This window comes from Carcharhinus amblyrhynchos, chromosome 8 (genome assembly GCF_965287045.1).
Source record: "Carcharhinus amblyrhynchos chromosome 8, sCarAmb.v2.hapA, whole genome shotgun sequence".
Lineage (NCBI taxonomy): Eukaryota > Metazoa > Chordata > Chondrichthyes > Carcharhiniformes > Carcharhinidae > Carcharhinus > Carcharhinus amblyrhynchos.
Window position 1 is genome coordinate 120,520,666 of NC_137331.1, and position 18,230 is coordinate 120,538,895.

An 18,230-nucleotide genomic window follows, 5' to 3' on the forward strand; every position below is an offset into this window, starting at 1 on the left:
ACGTGCCACCCTTAAAAAGCACAAATCTATTTTATAGTGATGCTGGTTTAGGACCAACCATCCACCCAGGATATCATGGAGAACTTGCCTGCTCTTTTTTTCCAGAACAGTGTCCACCAGTTTAATATCATGTACTAAATTGCGGTACTCAGTCGCCATTGCATTGGTAAGTATTTGCCTAGAATTTTACGTTCCAATCTTTGTAGTGGGACTTGAACACATTCTGATTCCGAGTTGAGCCGCAGCTAACCTGAAGAAGATAGCAGCAAACCTATAACGGAACTACACAGCAGCACAAGTCAGTCTTACCAGGGAATGGGAGGGATGGGAAGATATTTGAAAAACAACAAATGTAAACACGGAGAAGATTTTCCAACTGCAGTGATTCTGCTTTTTCAGTGCAGTCGAATTACCTGTTCAGTGATTTTAGTTTCTGTGACAATATTGCGGACATTGCGGTCCCAGATCTCACTTTGAGCAAACTCTGCACCAACACCATTCAGACACAACTCCCTGATCTTTTCCAGATCTACAATGGAAGAGGAAAACTATTATAGAACACACAGAACGCAAATATGAGTGACACTGCACAATTTCACGTGACCAATTCTCAGGACACGAGCAGGAAAGCTGCAGTGTCGGAGAGTGGAAAGGAACCGCGATACCAACCTGTAAACAGCTCCGACTGTAACTAACTGCCGAGATCCAAAACTAGTTAATACGCACTTGGACAATTCAAAAAGAAAAAGTTCCAAAAAAGAGTCACAGATATAGGTTGAGAGGCGGTAGATTTAAAATTGAGATGAGGAGGAACTACTTCTCGCAGGGGGTGGTGAACTTGCTGCCCCAGAGTGTGGTAGAGTTTGAATCATTCAATGTTTCAAGATGGAGATACATTTCTGATTGACAAAAATGGGTTAAAGGGTTATGGGGAACAGATAGGGAGGTGGATTTGAGAGCAGGGAGAGATCAGCCATGACCTGATTGAATGATGGAGCAGACTTGAAGGGCTGAATTGCCCACTTACGCTCCTAATTCCTATGTTCCTAAACTGTTCTTTGAAATATTTCAGCCGCACCACGATATCCAACCTGAAGACCTGAACTTGCTGGTCTCGCCAACTTCTAGCCTCAGTTTAAAAACTGAGAAAGCAGAGGTTGTCCATTACTTTTTATTTTCAGAATTCTTCAAAACTTCCTGAAAACGTTGCAAGTGGTTTTTCAAATTAAGGAGAAGAATTGCTTTCTGGTCCACCATACATTAACAAGTGTTTAAGCTACGTTGGACAGAATGGTTTGGTTACCGCTTGGGATACAGTCAAAGAACAAAGTACAGCACATGGACAGGCCCTTTGACCCTCCAATCCTGTGCCAATCATGATGCCCTAACTAAGCTTAAAAAACCGTCTGTCTTTACTCAGTCCATATCCCTCTATTTCCTCCCTATTCATATACCCATCCAGATGCCTCCTCAATGTTGCTAATGTGCCCACTTCCAGCACCTCCTCTGGCAATGTGTTCCAAGCACCCACCACTCTCTGCATGAAAAACATCCCCCCCTCACCCTGAACCTGTGCCCCTTTGTAATTGATGCTTCCACCTTGGGAAAAAGCCTCTGACTATCCACCCTGTCTATGCCTCTTAATTTTGTAGATCTCTATCAATTCTCCCCTTATACTCTGTCTGATGCGCAGTCCTTATACGATTTATTTTGTAAGTTTGGTGAATTTATCCCAGCCAAAAAGTAGAGATATTCTGGCAATTACTAAACATGGTTCTTTAAAGCAGGGTTGTCTAACCTGATCTCCGTATTACTAGAAGGATGTGGAAGCTTTGGAGAGGATACAGAAAAGGTTTACCAAGATGCTGCCTGGTTTGGAGGAAATTAGCTACGAGGAGAGATTGGACAAACCTGTTTGCTTTCACTTGAATGTTGGAGGCTGAGGAGTGGCGTGATAGAAGTTTACAAAATTATGAGAGGCATGGATAGTCATAGAACCTTTTTCCCAGGATAGAAATGTCAATTTCTGGGGGACATAGGTTTAAGGTAAAAGACGTAGGAGGCAATTTTTTTATTTTATACACACAAAGTGGTAAGTGCCTGGAACGCACTGTCAGAGGAGGTGATAGAAGCATATTCAATAGCAATGTTTAAGAGGCATCTTGACAGATAGAAGAATATGGACCCCGGAGAGGAAAAAACTCCTTAGTTTAGAAGGTATCATGTGCCATTGCAGGCTTGGTGGGCCGAAGGGTCTGTTCCTGTGCTGTACGGTTCTTTGGGAATTGATATACCTGGCAAAACCAGTGAATAGTTCAATATGAGTGTAACACTGAAAGCTCCAAACTCAAGAATGCAAACCATGCAAGCCCTCCCACACAAAACAGTAATAACAAAACATGCAATCATATTGCCACTGTTAACGTAGAAAAACATCCAAGAACATTACTGAGGGATAATCAGATGAAAGTGGATTCTAAGAAAAAAAATTAAAAAGATATTAAGAGGGGGTTTACCAAAGGCTTGATTAAAGTGGTGAGTTTTGAGGGTAACCTTAATGGAGAAGAGGAAGAATTTGGTGTAGAAGTTCCTAAATGGTTACAATTCTGACCACCAACGAGGAAGGGATGAATATACAAGAGGGCAGAGCTAATCATAGAATCCCTATGGTGCATGAGGCCATTCGGCCCATTGACCCTGCACTGACTGACAGGGCACCCCTCCCAGCTTTATCCCTGTAAACAACCCCCCCTTTCACCATTTACTCTACTAATCCTCCTAATCTTCACATCTCTAGACACCGAGGGAGAAGTTAGCATGGCCAATCCACCTAACCTGCACACCTTTGGACTGCGGGAGGAAACTGGAGCACCCAGAGGAAACCCACTCAGACATGTGGAGAATGTGCAATCTCCACACAGATAGTAACCCAAGGCTGGAATTGAACATGGGTCCCTGGCACTGTGAGGCAGCAGTGCTAGCCACTGTGCCACCATGCTGCCTGTAATGAAACAAGAGTACAGTGGGCGATTTTCTTTCAATTCTTTCATGGGACGAGAGTCGCTAGTAAGACCAGCGTTTGTTGTCCATCTCTAGTTGTCCTTGAGAAGCCTTCTTGAATGTCTGTAGTGAGGGCTGTAAGGTAGATGGTTTAACAGAAAGGGAAGAGGCCTTGCTAGAAAGGGATTTAAACTGGCGATGTTTTAAAGTTGAGTGTTGATGAGCAGGACTTGATGTGGGTTGGATGCAGATAACAGAGTTTTGGATAAGGGCAGGGGAGAATGTCCCCCTGTCCCCAGTCAAGAATGAGCTTGCACAGGAAGTCATGCCTGCGCTGGCTCTGAGAGAGAGCTGTCTAATTACTGCCAATCACCTACTCTTTCCCTGCAACCTGGCTATTATTTTCTTTTAAAAATAGCAATCCAATTCCCATCTGAAATTTACAACTGAACCAGTTCCACCACATTCAGTACCCAAATCATAACTCATCCAGTGAAAACAATCCACATCAGCACAGTAGCACAGCAGTTAGCATTGCTGCTTCACAGCTCCAGGGACTTGGGCTTGATTCCCCATTTGGTTCACTGTGTGGAGTGTGCACATTCTCCCTGTGTCTGCGTGGGTTTCCTCTGGGAGCTCCGGTTTCCTCCTACAGTCCAAAGATGTGCAGGTTAGGTTAATTGGCCATGCTAAAATTGCCCTTAGTGTCTTGAGATGTGTAGGTTAGAGGGATTAGTGGGTAAAAATATGTAGGGATATGGAGGTAGTTCCTGGGTGGGATTATGGTCGGTGCAGACTTGATGGGCCGAATAGCCTCTCTCTGTACTGTAGGGATTCTATGATCTCCACCCTGATTTTCTGTCTACTATTTCAAAATTGTCTCCTCTGGTTCCTGTACTCTTCAAAATAAAGTCAGAACTGAAGGAATTTAAACTTACACAGTGCTTCACCCAGTCTTGGAGAAGCAGCCAAATTGATCACAAATTATTTTAAGAACAGTTAGTTATGTAGGTGAAAATTATATTACAGACATTAATTATGTCATTTAAAAAGAATTTAATTTCTTCTTTTTATCTTCCCACTTGCTTCTTTGCTCTTCTGAACTGTTCCTCTATCTTTCCTGTCTCTGGAGGCAGTCACTCCCTCTCTTGTAGAAATTAGTTCAGAGAACAAAGAACGAAGGAAGGTTACAGCACAAGAACAGGCCCTTCGGCCCTCCAAATCTGCACCAATCATGCTGCCTGTCTGAACTAAAGCTCCCTACTCTTCCGTGTACCATATCCCTCTATTCCCATCCCAAGATGCCCCTTAAAAATCTTTACTGCTATCTGCTTCCTCCAGGCACCCACCACCTTCTGTGTAAAAATAACTTGCCTTGTATATCTCCCTTAAACCTTGTCCCTCGCACCTTAAATCTGTGCCCCCTAGTAACTGACTCTTCCACCCTAGGAAAAAGCTTCTGACTATCCACTCTGTCCATACCTCTCATAATCTTGTAAACTTTTCATGTCTCCCCTCAACCTCCATTGCTCCAGTGAGAACAAACCAAGTTTCTCCAATCTCTCCTCATAGCTAATGCCCTCCATACCAGGCAACATCTGGTAAATCTTTTCTGCACCCCCTCCAAAGCCTTCACATCCTTCTGGTAGTGTGGCAACCAGAATTGAACACTATATTCCAAGTGTGGTCGAACTAAGATAAAGCTTAGTTAGGCCACAGTTAGAAGTGTGCCTATAAAGCTGCAACGTGACTTGCCAATTTTTAAACTCGATGCCCCACCGGATAAAGGCAAGCATGCCGTATGCCTTGATTACCTTCCCCACCTATTTTCAGTGACCTGTGTGTACCCATATACCCAGATCCCTCTGCCTAAAAATACTGTTAAGGGTTCAGAGGTCGTAAAGCACTTTGAGATTTGGTTGGTGTCACAACAGCAGCACAGAGAGGAGCAACAAACTCATCGGCTCTCTTTACAATTGCTGCTCCTAGGCTGCAGAAAGGGTGTTTGGATGCTGCAGTTGGCGTCAGAACCAGCTGCCTCAGGATTGAAGCTGCGTCGGATTTCAGGTCGGACAGTTGTCCAGCTTTTGTTATCCATCCCTAACTGCCCTCGAGAAACTGGTGGTGGGCTAACTTCTTGCAGTCCGTCCAATGAGTGCTGAAGGAGCTTAAACAGAGGGGGAAAAGCTTGGCCAGGAATGAGTTTTAAGTTTTAGGATAACAATAATATTCTGGAGACTAGCTCGGAGCATGGGAATGGGCCGGCTTGCAAGCGGCAAAATGGCTTCAACATGATGCAGCACCTAGTCAGTTTGTACAAGTTAGTTTTAAAAATTTTACTCATTAGATTGCATTGGCACATTCTAAAAAAAGGCCCATTTTTCAGACAACCAGACTTCAGACACCATACCTGTGTAACCAGCCAGGTTTTAAAGTTTATTAGTGCTACAAATAAGCTTACATAAACACTGCAATGAAGTTACTGTGAAAATCCCCTAGTTGCCACGCTCTGGCGCCTGTTCAGGTGCAGAGAGGGAGAATTTAGTACGGCCAATGCACCCAACCAGCACGTCTTTAGGACTGCGGGAGGAAACCGGAACACCCCGAGGAAACCCACACAGACACGGGGAGAACATGCCGATTTTGCACAGACAGTGACCCAATCCAGGAATCGAACCCAGGTCCCTAGCAGAGTGAGGCAGCAGTGCTAATCACTGTGCCACCATGCTGCCCTGTGTGGGCCAGATCAAAGCAACTTGGCAGTAAATCTTGAATGCCAATGGCAGCATTTTCTTATGTGTCAGTTAAATTTCCATTGCAATTCATAAGCCTGTAGATTCCAGAACTTTTACTGAAATTGCCGAAATTCAAATTAATTCACTTAGTAAACTAATCCCCATGCGGCAATTAACGTTTGCACTTTATTTTTCACATGATCAGGAGGGGGAACAGAAAAACCTTCAGTTTTGTGTTGGTTGCCTTTTAAGAAAAAAAACTGAATGCTCCAACAATTTGTACTGCGGTTTGGGAAGCCATCCAGCTGCAAGACTGGAGCCAAGAATCACTTTGGGGTTTTTAAATTTAATGTCTATAGATAACAGCTTAATCTTTGGAAATAGGAGCGTTCTGAAATATTTGATAAATCAAATCTTTTCAAAAAGTTGATAAGCATACACCATTGTATTTAGATAAGTTCACAAAGTTTCATTGTTAATAACATGATAACTGGTTAAAATGGCAAAGGATTCACATCAAAAACAAAATCAATAGACTCCTAATTGTTAAACAGAACATGTGTTACAAGCAATGAGCCAAGGCAAGCACTGTAATATGTTTGCAGGTCATATGGATATTCTTACTGTCAGTTTAGATCTACGCAACGTATCAATCGACATAAACTCTTGTCGCAAACAGCACTTAGTTGGCCTTGCCAGGATTCAAACCTGGAACATCTGCATGGAAGAACAGAGGCTCTCACTGAGCACAAGACCAGCAATGTGTGCCTAAATATTTGCTGTTATTGAAATCAGGAATAGTCTAAAACTCTAAAATAGGGAAGGGGGGAGAAACAGGGATCCATCTGCACAACACTAAACACAAAGCAGGCTATTTACATACAAACATACAAAGAAATGATAGACAAGAAAAGACAGCGTTCCACCCAGCTTGTCTTACACAGTTGTGATACATTATGCTTCACAATACACACCCTTTCCACCCCAGGGGCACATCATCACTTTGGAGGGGGAAGACGCAAATGAAGCAGTCAGGAACTCGAAGCCAATTGCTGGGTGAAAAGGAATCGGCCATCCTTACCTGGTCTGGCCTACATGCGACTCCACACTAGCCATCAATGTTGTTATCTCTTAACTGCTCTCTGAAATGACCTGGCAAGCCACTCAGTTCAAGAGCAATTCAGGACGGGCAGCAACTGCATGCCCTGCCAACACTGTCCACATCCCAGGAAAGAATTAAAACTCAGGCAAATCAAACTGACCCGATTTATATGACCGGATACGCACCTGTTGTACAAGGTAAATCTCCACCCGGGCAGACACAGGCCTCGCTTGAAGGAACATAGCGAAATCAGCGCTTGTTGCCCGAACTGACAAACTGTGTTACAGGTCGACTATTCTGCGAAAAAAGGACCTGCCTAACATCCTTTCTTAGTTTTGCACTTCTAAGCCTGGCTCCTCAACCTCCCTAATCTATTCAGTTAAAATGAACAGTCTACACAAATGCAATCCAGTCCCTCCATTACTGGATAAATCTCAAGTCATTCCTGAGTCTACACAAAAGTACTGGCACATTGAGCCTGTCTGGCTATCCAAAACATCAAACTGGGAATCGGTCTTCCAACGCTCCTCTGCATCACTTCAAAGGAGTCATAGGAAATTTGAGGTTTACAGCATGGAAACAGGCCCTTCGGCCCAACTTGTCCATGCCACCCAGTTTTTACCACTAAGCTAGTCCCAATTGCCCACGTTTGGCTCATTTCCCTTTATACCCATCTTACCCATGCAACTGTTTAAATGCTTTTCAAAAGTCAAAATCGTACCCATCTCTACTACTGCCTCAGAACTCAAATAAGAACAAAGAAAATTACAGCACAGGAACAGGCCCTTCAGCCCTCCAAGCCTACACCGACCTTACTGCCTGCCTGAACTAAAACACCCTACCCTTCAGAGGGCCATATCCCTCTACTCCCATCCTATTCCTATATTTTGTCAAGATGTCCCTTAAAAGTTACTATCGTATCTGCTTCCACTATCTCTCCTGGCAGCGAGTTCCAGGCACCCACCACCTTGTGTAAAAAAAAACTTGCCTCGTACTTCTCCTTTAAACTTTGCCCCTCGCACCTTAAACCTGTGCCCCCTAGTAATTGACTCTTCCACCCTGGGAAAAAATTTCTGATTATCCACTCTGTCCATGCCACTCATAATCTTGTAGGCTTCTATCAGGTCGCCTCTCAACCTCCGTCGTTTCAGTGAGAACAAATCGAGTTTCCCCAACCTTATTTGGTTGGGGGAAAGGAAGATGTGTGTTCAAGAGCCTGTGTTCAATGTCAGACATGTCATCTCCTCCCTGCTCTGTTTACCAACCTATTTCAACTGCGTGAAGAATAAAACCTATGTACAAAAGATTGCCTTTTCAATTTATATCTAATATGAAAGAAAATGAACGTACAAAAACAGGCCTCCACATATTTAGGGTTTATGCAAAATCCTGCTTCTAGAAGGTAATTAAACAAAATATTACACACCATGTCCAGCACAAACAGGCCCTTGAGGTCTACACTAACATTTATTCTCTGTTCCAATCTCCTTCCACCCCTAGTCTCATCTCATCCTGTCAACATGGCCTTCAATCCCTTGCTCCTGTGCTTTAATCTAGCTTGCTTTTAAACGCATTAACTAGTTCTAGTGGCATTGAGTTCCAAATTCTAACTATACAATGTCTGTCAGCAGAAAATAATTTAGGATCTCTCGAGTTATGCTCGGTGTGACTGAGGGGTTCTACCTTTTGCCTGTGATGGGTCTGGCATAGCCGTGGTTCTGTCTTTCGGCATATTTAAACGAGGATCACCCACAGTAAGTCCAAGTACGGTGCCGGCTGGAATTTCTGCTGGTGAAGCAATGCCTTAAAAGAATAAAACACAGAATTGTGGAAGTTTGAATACAGGTTATAATTACTTCGTATTTCTTTACTGTTCAGCAGTTATTGCCAAGTCGCGTATGAAACATTTCATGGAATACAAATCAGGTTTATACTGATTATGTCCTCCATTCATACAAGACTCATTTTCAAAAAATGGGGAGTATCTGGGAGGTTGATAGATTTATATAATAAATAGTTAATTTATATAAATCAATAATGTCTCAAGTTCAACAGGATTTGCTAAAAGAACTGAACTTGGTGGTTAGCTGAGTGGTTAGCACTACTGCCTCAGAGCCAGGGTCCCAGGTTCGATTCTAGCCTTGGGTCACTGTCTGTGTGGAATTTGCGCATTCTCCCCATGTCTGCATGGGTTTCCTCCTACAGTCCAAAGATGTGTAGCTTAGATTGATTGACCATGATAAATTGTCCCTTAGTGTCAGGGGATTAGCAGGATAAATGTGTAGGGTTATGGGAATAGGACTGTGGGAGGTAGACTCGATAGGCCGAATGGCCTCCTCCTGTACTGTAGGGATTCTATGATTCTTTGAACTAGTGACCAAAGATTGAACAGTCAGGAATTAAAATTTTGGGTGAAGGCATTATTTGGCCTGGCTGCAATCTCCCTCGCTCTATAGCTCAATGCCCTGCCAAAGTTCACCAAATAGGATATCTGAGTTATACCCACTTCAACAAGGCCAATCAGTTCAAAACTGGCCATCCACTGGCATACTATGGGCCACTGGCAGCAGAAATGTATTCAATTAACAGGTCAGATCAATACTATGCAGTCCTGTCATATACAGTCATGACTGGCTTTGGACAATTAAACATCTAACTGCATAAATATCCCCATCCTCAAATGGCATCAGAGCAGCACAGTGTTAACTGCTGCCTCACAGTGCCAGGGACTCGGATTCAATTCCCAGTCTGGGTCACTGCACGTGAGTCTGCACGTTCTCCCCATGTCTGTGTGGATTTCCTCTGGGTGCTCTGGTTTCCTCCCACAGTCCGAAAGATGTGCTGGTTAGGCGCATTGCCAATGCTAAATTCTCCCTCGATGTACCTGAACAGGCACCGGAGCGTGACGACTCAGGGATTTTTGCAGTAACTTCATTGCAGTGTTAATGTAAGCCTACTTGTGACACTAATAAATAAACTTAAATTTAGTACATCAATGCAAAACAGAAGGCTGAAGCATTTCTCGGCTTGTCCCTCTGCAACTGGATCCTGGACTTCCTAACCCACAGACTGCAACCAGTAAGGATAGGCAACAGCACCTCCTCTGTGATCATCCTCAACACCGGTGCCCCACAAGGCTGGGTCCTCAGCCCCCTACTATACTCCTTAGACACCTGTGGCCAAATTCAGCTCCAGCTCCATCCTCAGGTTTGCTGATGATGCCAGTATAGTGGGTCAGATCTCAAACAATGACCAGAGTACAGGAAATTGACAGGAGGAATTTTTTCAGGAGCTGAGTGACCTTGGTGGAACCCCAAACTGAGCATCCGAGCAGGTTATTCTTGAGTAACTGCAACTTGATAGCGCTGTTGATGACCCTTCCCATCATTTTACTGATGATCAAGAGTAGACTGATGGGGTGGTAATTGGCCAGGTTGGATTTGTCCTGTTTCTTGTGTACAGGACATACCTGGGCAATTTTCCACATTGCCAGGTTGATGCCAGTTTTGTAGCTGGAACAGCTTTGGTTAGGAGCGCAGGAAGTTCTGGTGATGGTTTTATTGTTCCAAACTCTGAATATAGCTGAAATATTATTTGTGCCTAAAGTTGAGAATCAGATATGCTAATCTGGTGTCAAGTTACCTTGAATAAACACAAGAAGGTGCACACTCAAAGTTGCATTTCAAACCGACAATTACCAATTAATAATTCACATTTCCGTTAGATTCCGAACTACTAACAATCACTCGTTTCGAGCTCTGTCACTCACCAGGAAGCAACAGAAGGACACCTTCCTGACCATTATGAAGGGTCACGTTTTCAGGTTTCTTGCAATATTCGGACCACCAGCAGTGCAATCCCGACTCCTCCTTCCCTTCAGAATTCTACAGCCAGTTTTAAAACAAAGAGGATACGTCAGAAGAGGAGATACAAAAAGCAGCATGGGTACAGTAAACCCATCAGAATTCCTGCTTAGCTTGACCAACGACAGTTCCCCAGATATGAGTGGAATTTGACATTTGCATTGACAAATTAGTGTACACCTACCACCAGCCCTCTTTCCAGCTGCAGGCCAACGTACACTGTGGGGTTGTTTATTTATGTGCAGCACAGCAGGAGGCCTTTCAGCCCGTCACGCTCCATGCCATAATAATTCCCATACGGCACTCCTCACTTTTTTGATTTCAGAATACTCGCTGTCACAAGTTTGGAAAATACGCGAGAAATGGAAAGGCAGGGACTGGGGGACCAAAAAAGTACTTTCAAGCAAGAGGGCTTTGGAAAAAGTCAAAGTGTATTAACAGAGTCAAGGGAACTGGGCAAGAATTCCAGAGATCAACAGCAGAGCAGTCACACTATCTACATCAAGACTGAAAAGAACAAAACTTAGACAAAACTAGTTTTCTTGGATCAAAATCCATCACTTAAATCACTGTGAAATTTATCACATAGCACGCAATTCATCACAACATTATGGGAGGTAATCATCGTGGGTCTCAGAACTGGCAATGTATGTGGGGGTGTACACAAGAAAATAGAGTTGCGGTCACACTCAGATCAGCCAAGATCTTATCAAATGGAGGAGTCGTCTCAGAGGACCAAAACAGCCTACTCCTAATTGATATGTTCATGTGTATGTTATTACTACCATCTGAGACATAGGAATTGAAAATAAGCAGCATCGCAGAGCTACAGGAACAAAGCTAAAATTTTATCACAGTTGCAAGTGACAGCATTTAAAGTAGCAACTAGTTACACTTCAAATAAAATACAAAATAACACCCCAAGATTTGGGACAGAATTAGGCCTTTTGTCTGCTCCACCATGCAATCATGGCTCATCCCCGTTCTCTTGGTTTCTCTCCATAACCTTTGGACTCCCAAATCTGTGTCCTGCTGTAGTTTCTTTCTTCTCAAAGCACAGGCCTAGTGGTATTAACACTAGATTATTAATCCAGAAACTCAGCTAATGTTCTGGGGACCCGGGTTCAAAAAAGACAGTAGGGCTAGGGGGCACAGCCTCAAGATAAAAGGGGGGCGGTTTAGAACGGAGTTGAGGAGGAACTTCTTCACTCAAAGGGTGGTGAATCTCTGGAATTCTCTGCCCGTTGAAGTGGTGGAGGCTGCCTCGCTAAATATTTTTAAGACGCGGGTTGATGGGTTCTTGATAAGAGAGGGGATTAAGGGTTATGGGGAGAGGGCGGGAAAGTGGAACTGAGCCACGACAGATCAGCCATGATCTTATTGAATGGCGGGGCAGGCTCGAAGGGCTAGATGGCCTACTCCTGCTCCTATTTCTTATGTTCTTATGTTCAAATCCTGCCACAGCAGATGGTGGAATTTGAATTCAATTAAAAATATCTGGAACTAACAATCTACTGATGACCAGGAAACCATTGTTGATTGTCGGAATAACCCATCTGGTTCACTAATGTCCTTTAGAGAAGGAAATCTGCTGTCCTTACCTGGTGTGGCCTTTACGTGACTCCAGGGCCACAGCAATGTGGTTGATTCTCAACTGCCCTCTGAACAACAGCAACTAGGAATGGGCAATAAATGCTGGCCAGCCAGCAACGCCCACGACCCACAAATGAATAAAAAATGTCTGTGCACAACATTAAAGTCGAGTGCAGTAAGAGAAGGGAATGGAAGGAGCCAGAATTTGTAGATCTTAAAACTCTGGTATTATCATTACTACAACTGATTACCTGGAAATACTATATTTACAAGCTGCAAAGTGTTTTTTAAATTCTGTGATGCATACACAAAGCTAGTCAATGTATATTTTCTTTAATAAGTGACAGGCATTAGGAAACTAAACAGGAGGAATTGACTAATGGGAGAAAGTTAACAATTTTCTTTTAAGAGATTGAAATCACGCTGCAAGATAAGTAAACATTCACACAAAATTTCTCCAATCTCTACTTTGTCAAAGCCATTTAATTTGTCCATATAGAGTCTTAGAGATTTCAGCATGGAAACAGGCCCTTTGGCCCAACATGTCCATGCCACCCTTTTTTTTAAACTACTAAGCTAGTCCCAATTGCCCACATTTAGCCCATATCCCTCTATACTCATCTTACCCATGCAACAGGAAAACATTATAGTGTGATTTATCCCCCAGATATGTTGACGTGGAAGTATTCAGTGTTGGAATAATTTACTACGTTGTCAGGTTAGAATCCAAGTCTTAAAAAACTGACAAGTTAGCACAATGATGTAAATGCACTGAGCCACAGATGACAGCAGCACTGGACCTCCAGGCTTGGAGGTAACATGGGGACTGAGGGAAACCTCGAATTAATGCAGTGCTCAACTTTTGAGGCCATGGTTTGTCTTGGCCACAGGATATCTCCAACAAAAGACTCACTTTCAGGATAGCAGCAGCTTGCAAAACTTCAAACATCACACAGTGGGATAGAGGGCCAATCAGCCGATACCTCAAAATTTCCATGGTCAGATCTCTGTAAAAGACAATCCCGCCAATTCTGCATTAAACACAAACGCACTCACAATAAACCTATTCGTTTGCGAACATTTACTGTTGAAAAGCTCTTGCTTTGCCACACGTTTCTAAACATAACGGTATAGCACTTTTAACATAAAACGTTCCAAAGCGCTTCACAAGAATATCATAAAACAAAGGATGACACCAGGCCACAGGAGGAAACATTTGGTCAAATGACCAAAAGCATCGGTTTTAAGGAGTATCCCAAAGATGGCGAAAAAGGAGGGTGGGGGGAGAAGGGGGAAGAGAGAGAGAAAAAGAGAAAAGGAAAGAGAGAGCGAGAAAAGGAAAAGGAAAGAGAGAGAGAGAAAGAAAAGGAAAGAAAAGAGAGAGAAAGAAAAGGAAAGAAAGGAGAGAGAAATTCCAATCATTATTCATGTAAATTGTCAGCAATGCCATCTAGCTACTTGCTTGCATGTGGATTTCAAGCCACGCGCTTTCATCATACTCACTCTATTACAATGCCAGTAGTTAATGATGTCCATGTCACTGTTTGCAGTGGATCTCTGGTCCCATCGCCAATAATCTTTTTCTCGGGTATGACCTCCTCCCCAGCATTATCCTGGAGTTTTCTTTTCAAGCCAGGAACGGTTTGGTTTGCTGTCGCGTGTGTTATAGTTTTACATTCACTCAGAGCTGGTTCAGGAACAGGGACATCCAGACATTGACAGATCAACTGAAGCTCTGTTAATAAATCCTAAAAGGGGAAAAAAAACCATTCAATTAGAAATTACATACACTGGGTTACCCTGTACTCAGATGCAAAGAAGGGTAGAAAACCATTTGCAAGAACTTCAAAGAAGGTGTGGATACATAAGAGCATAAGAAAAAGGAGCAGGAGTAGACCATCTATCCCCTCGCTATGAAGGCCAGCATCCCATTCACCTTCTTGATCACCTGCAGGCTGAGTTTTTGCGACTCATGCACAAGGACCCACAGCTCCCTCTGCACTGTAGCATGCTGCAGCTTTTCGCCCTTTAAATAGTAATCCCTCCTACTATTATTCCTGCCAAAGTGGATAACCTCACACTTGCTAACATTGTACTCCATCTGACAGGTCCTCGCCCACTTGCTCAGCCTATCTAGATCTTTCTGCAGACTTTCCACACCCTCCGCACAATTTGCTTTTCCACTCATCTTTGTGTCATCAGCAAATTTCGTCACCCTACACTCAGCCCCCTCCTCCAGGACATCTATATAAATGGTAAATAGCTGAGGCCCCAGCACTCCACTAGTTACCAACCGCCAATCACAAAAGCACCCATTGATACCAACTCACTCTCTGCCTCCTATTAGACAACCAATCCTCAATCCACGCTAACACCTTACCCCCAACTCCATGCCCCCTAACCTTCTGAAGCAACCTTTTGTGCGGCACCTTATCAAACACCTTTTGAAAATCAAGAAACACTACATCCACCGGTTCCCCTCTGTCTACCGCACTAGTCACATCTTCATAGAACTCCAATAAATTCGTCAAACACGACTTCCCCTTAATGAATCCGTGCTGCGTCTGCTCTATCAAACAATTCTTCTCTAGGTGCTTCACTATTTCTCCTTTGATGACGGATTCAAGCATTTTTCCAACAACAGACGTTAAACTAACCGGCCTATAATTCCCTGCCTTTTGCCTCCTACCTTTTTTAAACAGCAGCGTAACATTAGCCGTTTTCCAATCTTCCGGCACTTCCCCGGAATCCAGCGAAGTTTGGTAAATAATCACTAAGGCATCCACTATCACCTCTGCCATTTCCTTCAGATCCCTGGGATGCATTCCATCTGGTCCTGGGGACTTGTCCACCATCAGTCCCGCTAGTCAATCAAGCACTACCTCTCTAGTGACAGAGAAATACTCCAGCTAAGTTGGTGCAGGGGCTAACAATGAGTGTGCATACTGCACATCACTGTAGGAAACCACCTCCTTGTTACTTAGGAAGAACTATCCCTTCAGCAAATCCATCACAAAACTTCATCAGAACAAATATTTACGGAATGAACCTCTCAAATTTTGTAAAATAGTAAACGCAAGGCGGAAATAAATTTTGTTCAAACCACAAAACCCCTCATACAGTTATTTATGTATGTTTTGATCCACCTCTATCCAAAATGTTAATTCTTCCCTTCCCAAAACATCTTTTTCTTAGACGATGATCTTATCCTTCTCTGCTGAGTACCACACACAAACAACCTTAAAACAAATCCCTGCTTGACTAGCGTTTTTCATTTAATGTTCATACAGTGAAAAACACAAATGCTTTATCTGTTGGGCCACCTCTTTGTGCTAAATATCCTGACTGAACTGCAAGCTTTTCCTTTCAGTTCACCTGTGAAATATTACATGCACCTAAACATGTAGATATGATCTCAGTTTAACATCTAATTTTTTAAAAAACTGCAGCATGTCCTCCCCCCCCCCACCAAAGAAAGGTTGCACCACTTACTACATTGTGGTATCAGTCTTAACTACATACTCTTGCCCTGGCAAGGGACTTGAATCTGTGATTCCACCAAGTCAAACTGGCACTGGGAAACTACTCAAAACTTGCACTCCACAGAGAATATACAGCACAGAAACAGACTACTTGTACCAGCATACCAATCAGGTGCAGGAGTAAGCCACTTGGCCCCTCGAGCCTGCTCCGCCATTCATGGCTGATCAGACCGTAACTCCACATTCCCAGCTATCCCTTACACCCATTTGCTCATAAAAATCTCTGCCTTATAAAAATACTCAGGCTCTACTTCCACTGCTTTTAAGAGGAGAGCCCCAAATCCTCGCGATTCTGAGAAAAAGTTTCTCCTCCACGTCTTAGATGAGTGACCCATTATGTTTTAAACAGTGGTCCCTAGTTCTAGACTCTCCCCAAAGAAAATCTTCCCCACATCCACCCTGTCAAGACCCTTCAGAACCATTCACGTTTCAATCAAGATGTCTCTTAGACTTCTGAACTCTAACAGGCCTGTGCCGATTTTTGCGCAAAAAAAGCCAGCTTTGACCTATTTTCAGTTAATTTTATCTTTCTCTCTCTCAGGTTTATCTAGATTTCTCAAACACGCTATGCCATTTGCCCCAACAATCTCACATGAATAAAAGTCCCACATTGACGTTTTACATCAAGGTGTGCCCTCTGTCCACAATAATATTTCCAAACTATATACAATAATTTGCATAAATATAACATATCCCACGCACTTCACCATAAGACCATAAGACATAGGAGTAGAATTAGGTCACTTGGCCCATTGAGACCGCTCTGCCATTCAATCATGGCTGATATTTTTCTCATCCCCATTCTCCAGCCTTTGCCCCATAATCCCTGATCCCTCTACTAATCAAGAACCTATCTCTGTCTTAGAGGCACTCAATTACCTGGCTTCCACAGCCTTCTGTGGCAAAGAATTCCACAGATTCACCACACTCTGGCTATAGAAATTCCTCTTCATCTGTGTTTTAAAATATCGTCCCTTTAGCCTGAGGTTGTGCCCTCTGGTTCTAGTTTTTCCTACTACTAGAAACATCCTCTCCACGTCCACTCTATCCAGGCCTCGCAGTATCCTCTAAGTTTCAAAACGATCCCTCCTCATCCTTCTAAACTCCAACGAGTATAGACCTAGAGTCCTCAACCGTTCCTCATACGACAAGCTCTTTCTTCCAGGGATCATTCTTATCAACATCCTCTGGATCCTCTCCAAAGCCTTCCTTAGGTATGAGGCCCAAAACTGCTCACAGTATTCTAAATGGGGTCTGACCAGAGCCTCATAAGTACACCCTGCTCTTGTATTGGAGCCTTCACAACATGAATGCTAACATTGCATTTGCCTTCTTAACGGCCAACTGAACCTGTACATTAACCTTAAGAAAATCTTGAACAAGGACTCTCAAGTCTCTGTGTTTCTGATTTCCTAAGCATTTCCCATTTAGAAAATAATCTATGCCTCTATCCCTTCTTCCAAAGTGCACAACTTCTCACTTTTCCACATTCTATTAGCACAAAGGCCAAAATCAAATCTTGATTTTTTCTTTGAAAAGTGAGGTTCTTAAGAGAGGGAGTGGAAAAAAAGTTGAGAGAAAGAATTATAAAACATAATCCAGTCAATAGAAGACTTGGCTGAAACTTAGGGAAAAGCAGGGGTAAAAACACAACAGGTTAGAGTTATGGGGGACAGACAAGACAGTGCTCAAGGCCATAAATCAGGTCAGCCATAATCTTATTGAATGACGGAGCAGATTCAATGAGCCAAATGGTCTACTCCTACTTCTCATCATCTTATGGTCACACCTCTTGCATAATATTCTTTGAAGCTATAAAGTAAAAGCCATACCCGATTACAGATCTATTTCACGTAATTTCGGGTGCTCTGCAAGTTATATTTCTGACTAATTTCCTTGAAAACAGTGTGAATTATTACATTGAATAGTGAAAATCAGTTACCATTTTAAGTGCTGGATGTGCCCAGATCCAAAGCTGTCTGTTTTCAGATGGTGTTTTAGGCCTCCAGAGGAACGTAACTGGGCCCAGTGGCTTCGTAGGATATTGATCTGCCTTGTATAGAACCAATGACCCTTGACGTTTCCCAGACAGGCAGGCCATAGAGGCAAATGTTGTACCTTTAGTATCACACAAAAATAAAAATCAGCAGGACAATACTCATTCCACCAATTAAAAGTAATAATAAAAGTGTCACAGAACTCATTTTACTATAGCGAAGAATCAAGACAAAAAGAATTACGGATTTTCATTAGTCATTCCCACAAGTAGCTATTTGTTGAATGGTTTTGATAATTATAAACTAGTTGATCACCTATAGAATCCCACATGATGCATCAAAATCAAACAGTGTTTATGTAAATGTGGAGAAGGGGAACAAAGCAAAATCTTTCATTG

The 18,230-nt window shown here is 43.0% G+C and overlaps 1 protein-coding gene across 1 annotated transcript in view; it reads right to left on the reverse strand.

The window, feature by feature from the left end:
- pop1 (POP1 homolog, ribonuclease P/MRP subunit) overlaps positions 1-18,230 on the reverse strand; it is a 49,554-nt gene that overhangs the window by 17,990 nt on the left and 13,334 nt on the right. Inside the window, exons 7-12 of the mRNA XM_080194727.1 lie at positions 17,778-17,953; positions 13,797-14,041; positions 13,207-13,300; positions 10,607-10,721; positions 8,521-8,640; positions 414-529 (exon numbers count right to left, since the gene is read on the reverse strand). Of these exons, the coding sequence (XP_080050853.1) occupies positions 414-529; positions 8,521-8,640; positions 10,607-10,721; positions 13,207-13,300; positions 13,797-14,041; positions 17,778-17,953 (866 nt within the window). The remainder of the gene's footprint in view (positions 1-413; positions 530-8,520; positions 8,641-10,606; positions 10,722-13,206; positions 13,301-13,796; positions 14,042-17,777; positions 17,954-18,230) is intronic.